This window comes from Rhinopithecus bieti, unplaced genomic scaffold (genome assembly GCF_001698545.2).
Source record: "Rhinopithecus bieti isolate Rb0 unplaced genomic scaffold, ASM169854v2 scaffold_33940, whole genome shotgun sequence".
In the NCBI taxonomy this organism is placed as follows: domain Eukaryota; kingdom Metazoa; phylum Chordata; class Mammalia; order Primates; family Cercopithecidae; genus Rhinopithecus; species Rhinopithecus bieti.
The window spans coordinates 666,022-675,886 of NW_016814565.1; the positions used below are offsets into that span (position 1 = coordinate 666,022).

The following is a 9,865-nucleotide window of genomic DNA, read 5'->3' on the forward strand; positions in this document are numbered from 1 at the left end:
CCGGCCTTCTTTTTTTTTTTTTTTGAGACAGGGTCTCGCTCTGTTACCCAGGCTGGAGTGCAGTGGCACGATCTCGGCTCACTGCAACCTCTGCCTCCCGGGTTCAAGCGATTCTTCTGCTTCAGCCTCCCGAGTAGCTGGGACTACAGGTGTGTCCTACCACACCTGGCTAATTTTTGTATTTTTAGTAGAGACAGTTTCGCCATGTTGGCGAGGCTGGTCACAAACTCCTGACCTTAGGTGATTCACCTGCCTCGGCCTCCCAAAGTGCTGGGATTACAGGTGTGAGCCACTGCGTCTAGCCCCTACTCTGAATTTTTTATTATGACTATTTAAATGTTGTTCCTTGCTGAGCCAGGTACTGTGATTATGTTTTCTTACTTGAACTGCTTTATTCTTCCTGTGGAGTTAATAATTGCCCTCTTTTTTTTTTTTTTTTTTTTTGAGACGGAGTCTGCCTCTGTTGCCTAGGCTGAAGTGCAGTGGCATGATCTCGACTCACTGCAACCTCCACCTCCCAGGTTCAAGTGATTCTTCTGCCTCAGCCTCCTGAGTAGCTGAGATTATAGGCACGTGCCACCTGATTTTTGTATTTTTAGTAGAGATGGGGTTTCACCATATTGACTAGGCTTGTCTCGAACTCCTGACTTCGTGATCCGCCCACCTCAGCCTCCCGAAATGCTGGGATTACAGACGTGAGCCACCGCACCCAGCCGCCCCTCTCTTTTTAAAAACAAATTAGTTGTATAACATTTGAGTTTTCTCATACCTTGACACACCTCTATTAAAAAAAGCTTCTTGATAAAGTTTTCCACGTGGTAAAATATATTAGGTAATTGGTTAGGTCATTATTTTTTCTTTGATGCCTTGCCTCCAACTTCAAGAGTTGTCCACTTTACTGCTCATGTTTCCCTTTGCTGGTATTCTCAGAATTTCCTTTACCTTCCCTCTTTGTGGGAGCTCCTCTTGCCTGAATTCTATAACTTCTCTCTTGGTATACTCCCTTATTTTGGGCAACACATCTTTCAGTAGCTTCCTGAAAATGGTGAATGAAGATAGAGGTTGTAAGAATTTACACATCTGGAGACTGGGCATGGTAGCTCATACCTGTAACCCCAGTGCTTTAAGAGCCTGTGGTGGGAGGATTGCTTGAGGCCAGGAGTTTGAGACCAGCCTGGGTAGTATAGCAAGCCCTTGTCTCTACCAAAATTTAAAAAAAGAAAAAAATAATAATTTGCGTTTCTGAATATATCTTTATTTTATCCTCACTTTTTTTTCTTTTTTTTGGATACAGTCTTGCTCTGCCACCAAGGCTGGAGTACAATGGCGTGATCTCGGCTCACTGCAACCTCCCCCTCCTGGGTTCAAGCAATTCTCCTGCCTCAGCCTCCCAAGTAGCTGGGATTACAGGCACCCACCACCATGCCCAGCTAATTTTTATATATTTAGTAGAGATAGGATTTCACCATGTTAGCAAAGCTGGTCTCTAACTCCTGACCTCAGGTGATCTGCCCATCTCAGCCTCCCAAAGTGCTAGGATTACAGGTGTGAGCCACCTCGCCAGGCCATATCCTCACACTTTTTAAGAAGATGGGGCCGGACGCAGTGGTTCGCACCTGTAATCCCAGCACTTTGGGAGGCCAAGGCAGGTGGATCACAAGGTCAAGAGATTGAGACCATCCTGGGCAACATGGTGAAACCCCGCCTCTATTAAAAATACAAAAATTAGCTGAGCGAGGTGGCACACACCTGTAGTCCCAGTTGCTTGGGAGGCTGAGGCAGGAGAATCACTTGAACCTGGGAGGTGGAGGTTGCAGTGAGCTGAGATCATGCCACTGCATTTCAGCCTGGGTGACAAAGCAAGATTCCGTCTCAAAAAAAAAAAAAAAAAGATGGGTGGAGGCTCGGCGCGGTGGCTTACGCCTGTAATCCCAGCACTTTGGGAGGCCAAGGCAGGTGGACCACAAGGTCAGGAGTTCGAGACCTGCTTGGCCAACATGGTGAAACCTCATCTCTACTAAAGATACAAAAGAAAAAATTAGCTGGGCGTGGTGGGACATGCCTGTAATCCCGGCTACTTAGGAGGCTGAGGCAGGAGAATTGCTTGAACCCGGGAGGCGGAGGTTGCAGTAAGCCAAAGATCGCACCATTGCGCTCCAGTCTGGGCAACAGGGTGAGACTCTGTCTCAAAAAACAAACAAACAAACAAAAAGATGTGTGGATACATGGATATTTGCCGAAACCATCATTATGTAAACTCTAAAAAAAGTTTTGTGAAATATGCATATGAGAGTGCATATATAGTACAACTTAAAAACACTTGTGGGGCCAGGCACTGTGGCTCACGCCTGTAATCCCAGCACTTTAGGAGGCCGAGACGGGCAGATCACCTGAGGTCAGGAGTTCGAGACCAGCCTGACCAACATGGAGAAACCTGTTTCTACTAAAAATACATTAGCCAGGCATAGTGGCACATGCCTATAACCCCAGCTACTCAGGAGGCTGAGGCAGGAGAATTGCTTGAACCCGGGAGGCGGAGGTTGTGGTGAGCTGAGATCATGCCATTGCACTCCAGCCTGGGCAACAAGAACAAAACTCTATCTCTAAAAAAACAAAACAAAACAAAAACTTGTGTATTTCTCTGCTTAGGTTAATGATAATAGAACACGACCAGTACCTTAGAAGCCCCATCTGCTTCTCAATTGCACTCTCCTCTTTATAGTATCTCTCCTGTATTTTGTGTTATTACTTTGTTTTGCCTTATACTTATTACTCACATCTATCTTTAACAGAATATTATCTGCTTTTCCCAGTTTTTTTATGTGGAAACTGGATTCATATGTGAGTTGATTTTTTTCTTTTCCATGCTATTGACCAGCTGAAGGGTCTGGAACAGCCGTCCTAAACAGTTTTTCCCATTCTGGATTTTCTCTGAATGTTTGTTTGTAGTGTTTACTTGTTCCTGTCTACTTGTTGCCTGTGAACTGGAAGTTAAATCTAAAGCCTTGATTAGGCCAAGCACGGTGGCTCACGGCTGTAATCCCAACACTTTGGGAGTCCGAGCCAGGTGGATTGACCTGAGGTCAGGAGTTCGAGACCAACTTGGCCAACATGGTGAAACCCCATCTCTACTAAAAATGTAAAAATTAGCCAGGCATGGTGGTGTGCACCTGTAGTCCCACCTACTTGGAAGGCTGAAGTAAGAGGATCATTTGAACCCGGGAGGTGGAGATTGTAGTGAGCCGAGATCCCACTACTGCATTCCAGCCTAGGTGACAGAGCGAGACTCCATCTAAATAATAAAATAAAATAAAGCCTTGGTTAGATTCAGGTGTAACCTTCTGTGGGATATTTTTTCTGCAGGCATATTTTTAACATTCAATGGACTATTATTTGCTCATTTTTCCTTTAAAAAATAGCATCCTGTCATATTTTGTGTTTGATATTATCATTAAAAAATGTTTTTCTTTAATTAAAAAAATTTTTTTTTAGAGAAAGTGTCTCTGTTGCCCAGGCCGGAGTGCAGTGACTCCATCATAGCTCACTGTAAAAGCTTGAACTTCTGGGTTCAAACAATCCTCCCTCCTCAGCCTCCTGAGTTGCTAGGACCACAGCTATACATCACCACACCCCACTAATTTTTATTTTTTAGAGATGGTGGGGGGGGTCTCACTGTGTTGCCCAGGCTGGTCTCAAACTCCTGGGCTCAAGTGATCCTCCCACCTCAGTCTCCCAAAGTGGTGGGATTACAGGTGTAAGCCATTGTACCCAGCCTCATTATCGATTCTCTGAAGTTTTCTCAAATGTTGTGATATCCCCCAATTTCAATAAAAGGCACAAATAAGGGTTATTGGAAACCTTGTGTGTATGTTGGTTGGGTGGGTTGTTATAGACTGGTAGGCCTCACCATAGAGGAATCTGCTGTGATTAGTGAACTATTCGGTACCTTCTGCTTATGTTTAGTATTTACAGTACTTTTCTCTGTAGCAGTGAGTTTCTCCAGAGAAGAATCCCATAGTCTCCTATCTAGGGGGTGTAAGTCTAGCAGCTAACATCCTGGAATTGGGCAGAGAAAAATTGCTGTTTATTTGCAGAGCAAGAGGTTGTTCCGTTCTAGTCTTAGCTCTTCTGGTAAATGGCTGTTTCCTTGAGCAGGCAGCTTCAGCTCTCTAGGCTTTAAATTTTCTCATGTGTAAAATGAGAGGGCTGCAGGTGCTCATGTCTGAGATCCCTTCACAGGGACACACTAGGCTTACCTTAAAGTGAGCTTCTCTCCCTGGGAGGGCGGCAGGTAAGTTCAATGAAAAGAAGTCTCCAAAGGCCTAGTCTCAAGTTCTAGTCTCCAAAGGCCTAGTCTCAAAGTCAGCAAGGTTGTTTCTGAACCTAATGCCCTTACAAGCTGCTTCCACTAGGTGGCTTTGGGACATTTGGCAAATCACTTTCCTTTGGATGGTTTTCATCAAGTTAGATTATCTTTTAGGGTCCCTTCCTGCTGCTGCCTTTTTTTTTTTTTTTTTTTTTTGTACCCTCAGAGACAGAGTTTCCTCTGTTTCCCAAGCTGGAGTGCAGTGGCGTAATCATAGCTCACTATAACCTTGAACATCTGGGTTGAAGCAATCCTCCCACCTCAGCCTCCCAAGTAGCTGGGACTACAGGTGCATGCCACCACACTTGGCTTTTTTTTTTTTTTAGAGATGGGGTCTTGCTATGTTGCCCAGGCTGGTCTTGAACTCCTGGTCTAAAGAGAGCCTCTCACTTTGGCCTTTCAAAGTCTCCAAAGTGCTGGGATTACAGGTGTGAGTCACTGCACCTGGCCCCCATCCTGCATTAAAAAAAAATATATTCTATGATTCAAGCCATCTGACTCTTCGCTGGTGTTTGTCTGATATGAACTATCTAGTTTAAAAAAGCCCTTATAATCCTGTGTTGTAAGGAGACTTAGGCTTCCTCACATGCAGTAGCCAACACTGTTATTATCTCTGCTGTACAGTAAGTGCTAGTTATTAAGACTGTGAAACAAAAAGACCTGAAATTAACCTTGTGATTTTTTTTTTTTTTGAGCTGGAGTCTCGCTCTGTCGCCCGGGCTGGATTGCAGTGGCTGAATCTCAGCTCACTGCAAGCTCTGCCTCCCGGGTTTACGCCATTCTCCTGCCTCAGCCTCCCGAGTAGCTGGGACTACAGGCGCCCGCCACCTCGCCCGGCTCGTTTTTTGTACTTTTTTAGTAGAGACGGGGTTTCACCGTGTTAGCCAGGATGGTCTCGATCTCCTGACCTCGTGATCCGCCCGTCTCGGCCTCCCAAAGTGCTGGGATTACAGGCTTGAGCCATCGTGCCCGGCCAACCTTGTGATCTTGATCTGTGAATGCTTAGTCTTTTTTTTTCTTCAAAGAATTCTGCTTTTGGAAAAGTCTTTTAAGAAAACTCATGTTTTTAGAAATGTGTCTATGGGCCTTTCTTGCTTGGAGAATTTTTCTCTCTAAGGTAATAAAGGTTCCTGTGCTTCAGTAGTAATTTATAGGTTGCAGTTGCTCCATGTCCAAGTTGGAATCTTCTGTTATACTTGGGTTCTTTGGTCTGGGCTCTTTTAGGAACATGTTCTAGGAAATCAGTCAGTATTGAGGCTCCTCCTTCATCTGGGTCTTCTCATTGTAAAGCTGATAATCATCTAACAAAGTTGCCTTCACAGGGGAAAAAAGGTCTTTCTAGCCAAGATTGGTTAAGCAAGCTAGTTAACAATGGGTCAAGTAGGCTGGGCTTGGTGGCTTATGCCTGTAATCCCAGCACTTTGGGAGGCCAAGGTGGGCGGATCACCTGAGATCAGGAGTTTGAGACCATCCTGGCCAACATTTTGAAACCCCATCTCTACTAAAAATATAAAAATTAGCCGGGCATGGTGGCGTGTGCCTGTAATCCCAGCTACAGGGAGGCTGAGGCAGGAGAATCACTTGAACTCGGGAGACAGAGGTTGCGGTGAGCTGAGATTGCACCACCGCACTACAGCCTGGGCAACAGAGTGAGACTCTTTGTCTCTTTTCAAAAAAAAAAAAAAAAAAGGTCAGGTTATTATAAATACTGCCTAAGACTACTTACATCCATTTTTTACTAATGTTTACATAGCAGCTATTAAATGTTATAAAAGTTGAGGGAAATAGCCATGTAAAACTTCTTAAGGTGAGGTCCTTTTTTCCCCCGCCTTTTTTCTGGAGACAGGGTCTCACTCTGTTGCTCAGCCTCGAGTGCAGTGGCACAATCATAGTTCACTGCAGCCTCAAACTCCTGGGCTTAAGCGATTCTCCCTTCTCAGCTTCCAGAGTAGCTGCAACTATAGGCTTATGCCACGCAGCCTGGTTAATTTTTTTGTAAAGATGGAGTCTTTGTTCCTCAGGGCAGTCTTCCCGGCCTCAAGCAATCCTCCTGCCTCGGCCTCCTGAAGAGGTCTTATAAAATAATGAACTTCAATATCTGATTTCCCTAATTTTCTTCAAATTTTAGGGTCTTAAGGTATAAGTTATACATAATGCCAACCTCTTGCATTTCACACAGTGAGAATTTATCTTTAAACATTGTTGGACTAGGATACCCCATTCTCCATGATGTGCTTATTTCACATCGCATGCCTGTATCAAAACATCCCATGCACCCCATAAATACGTAACTACTGTGTACCCACAAACATTTAAAAAATAAAATGTTGTTGGAGTATTTTTAAGGTTCTTTTAATCTTTAAGTTTCTTTTCCTGAAGAGAATTCCCATCAGTAACAGATTTTACCTCTTTAAAGCATTTTACATGTGTATATTCTAACATACACAACTGTATAGAAAGAGTAAAATGAACCATTGCCTATATTCAGTATTTATCATGTGCAGTCCTGATTTTTCATTTTTTCAATTTTTAAGAGACAGACTCTATGTCACCCAGCTTGGTCTTGAACTCTAGGCCGCAAGTGATCCTCTTACCTCAGCCTCCCAAGTAGCTGGAATTACTGGTGTGAGCCATTGTCGCCTGGCTGCAATCTTGTTTTTATACTTAATCCACATCCCCCTCCCCAACCCAGAATATTTTGAGGCTAATTCCATACATATTTTATCTACAAATATATACATCTCTCAAAGAAAATAACTTATTTTCCATTCTTCATATATCTATCCCTATAAATAATGTTCTTGGGGAAAAGTTTTCACATGTAATTTTAGTGTTACCAATTTGAGCATTAATATTTTCTTCCTACTAGGGACTGGTTTGGCTGAAAGACAAAGAAGCAACACATTGTAAACTTTGTGAAAAGGAATTCTCACTCTCTAAGAGAAAGGTAAGGGAGGTAGGAAGTGAGTCCCAAAATTTGGGATGCAAAAATGCTTATTAAAGTTTTTTTTTTCCCCCTCTGATTTATTTAATAGCACCACTGTAGAAACTGTGGGGAAATTTTCTGTAATGCCTGCTCTGACAACGAACTACCTTTGCCTTCTTCACCAAAACCAGTACGGGTTTGTGATTCCTGTCATGCATTGCTGATTCAGAGATGTTCATCTAACTTGCCCTGACACTCCAGAACTAAATCCTTATGTATGAAATTACCTACAGTGAATGTTATGATGTTGTATACAAAGGTAACCAGACAGCTCTTCTTAAGCGGCTTTCGGTCAGTATTTGGTACCAGTTTATCTTCTACATATTCAGCTCATGGAAATTACAAGTTATGTATTTCCTTCCCCATTGTTATTCAAAATGAATTTTCAACACAGCATGCTTAAAAATCATGTAACTCATTAAAAGGCCAGATAGCAGAGTTAACACAACTTGCCTTATCTTGTAAAGGCCTTCTTAAAAATAAGGCTTCAGATTGTTTTTTTCTTCTCTTAATGCACTTTAAAGCTTCACAGTTCTGAGACTGGAAATGCATAAAACTTTTTAGAAGTATTAATATTCTAATTCAACAGATTTTCATTATCTTTGTAAGATTTCAACTATATTTATTTGCCCTTTCTTCTCCCCCTCCCCCTTTGCTTCTTTTGCATTAGACAGAGCCAATATTTTGTCCTACAGAATTTCCTCTTGGTCTTTTTAAAAATCAGTTATTGTTGTGCTTGCTGATGATTTTTCAGTTACAGTGGATTAAATTAAAAGGGGCATTATTTGGCCTTAGCCTCAACTTTTTTCCTTCTAATCTTGAAAGGAAGTTACATATAACCATTTTTTTTTTTTTTTTTTTTTTTTTAGACAGAGTCTCTGTTGCCCAGGCTAGAGTGAAGTGGCGAGATCTCGGCTCACTGCAACCTCTACCTCCTGGGTTCAAGTGATTCTCCTGCCTCAGCCTCCTGAGTAGCTGGGATTACAGGCACACACCACCATGCCCGGCTGATTTTTTTTCAGTAGAGATGGGGTTTCACCATGTTGGCCAGGCTGATGTCGAACTCTTGACCTCAAGTGATCCGCCCGCCTCAGCCTCCCACATATAACCATCTTTCTTTTCCTGATTTATAGATCGTCCCATATGCTGTTTCACTAAATTGCTATTTTTTTAAGTGGTGACTCAGACCCCAATTCAAAGATGAAAACACAAATCCCTCCCCAGAAAAAAAAGGATGTAATAGTAGGAGATATTACAGGCTCCTTATAAAGATCCTCTCCTCTAAGCATTAAAAGTGAGAAAAAAAATCAGAACTTTGCTTTGGTAATGTATTAGAGTTCAGTTGAAAAAATTTTGTATTAACACTTTCATTGGAGTAAATTTTAGGAAGCATCACATTGTAGTGGCCTACCTGTATACATCCACAGTAAAATTTCACCATGTCCATTGAGCACCTCTATGCCAAGGGCGTTGAGATGATGAAATATACATACTTGACCTATTTCTTTTTTTTTTCCGAGACAGTTTCACTCTTGTTGCCTAGGTTGGAGTGCGATGGCACGATCTCCACCTCCCGGGTTCAAGCAGTTCTCCTGCCTCAGCCTCCCAAGTAGCTGGGATTACAGACATGTGCCACCATACCCAGCTAATTTTGTATTTTTGGTAGAGATAGGGGTTCACTATGTTGGCCGGGCTGGTCTCGAACTCCTGACCTCAGGTGATCCACCTGCCTCGGCCTCCCAAAATACTGGAATTACAGGCATGAGCCACTGCACCTGGCCAGTACACTTGACCTATTTCAAGCTGACTCAATGAACACTAATCCAAGTCATATTGCTTATGGCATACGAAGAATTTAACTTGTATAAATAACCTCTGAATAGTCACATAAACACTATCACAATTCAGTATCCTATTTTTTACATTAATTAACTGTGCACTTTAAGTTTGTGAGCCTATAAAAAATACATAGGAAATTTATGGATTAAGAGCATTGTATTTATTGGTTAATCCTAGGTACCTCCCTGCCCACAAAGGAGTTGCTTATTAATACTGCAGTATCTTTTCCTCATGAATATATACTTCTATGAAATTTAAAATTTTCTGAATACCTTAAGTATACTTGAAGATCTATTTTCTCCAAAACCCGTAAATTTCCAGTTTTGAGGTGTCAGATGTGACAGATTTTAGATGGTCTTTCTTGAATACTGATAGAAATGTCCTCAAGATAGGAATTATATTCTTGAACCATTTTATATTGATAGGTGGAATGGGCTAACATTTTTATGATTATTGAATAAGCATAAATGAAAGTTTTCAAATAGGCTTTTTTATTACTGTGCTTAGAACAAATTTTTAAATGTGACTTAAGTTGCTTAAATTCCAAGGCTGATTTCATTCACCAAACCATGATTTTTAGTCACCCTTTAAGTTTCTCACTTTTCAAAACTCATGTATCACCACTGACTTTTTTTTTTTTTAGGCAGCTTTTATGACAGCAACTTGCTCCATGT

The 9,865-nt window shown here is 42.0% G+C and overlaps 1 protein-coding gene across 4 annotated transcripts in view; it reads left to right on the forward strand.

Annotated features, from left to right (window-relative positions):
• Nucleotides 1-7,925, forward strand: part of RUFY2 (RUN and FYVE domain containing 2) — a 62,367-nt gene extending 54,442 nt beyond the window's left edge. For all 4 annotated transcript variants that reach the window (XM_017851414.1, XM_017851415.1, XM_017851413.1 and 1 more), the window contains 2 exons: nucleotides 7,236-7,313; nucleotides 7,402-7,925. In XM_017851414.1, coding sequence (XP_017706903.1) covers nucleotides 7,236-7,313; nucleotides 7,402-7,545 — 222 coding nt within the window. In that variant the 3' untranslated portion in view covers nucleotides 7,546-7,925. The remainder of the gene's footprint in view (nucleotides 1-7,235; nucleotides 7,314-7,401) is intronic.
• The last annotated feature ends 1,940 nt before the right edge of the window (nucleotides 7,926-9,865 follow it).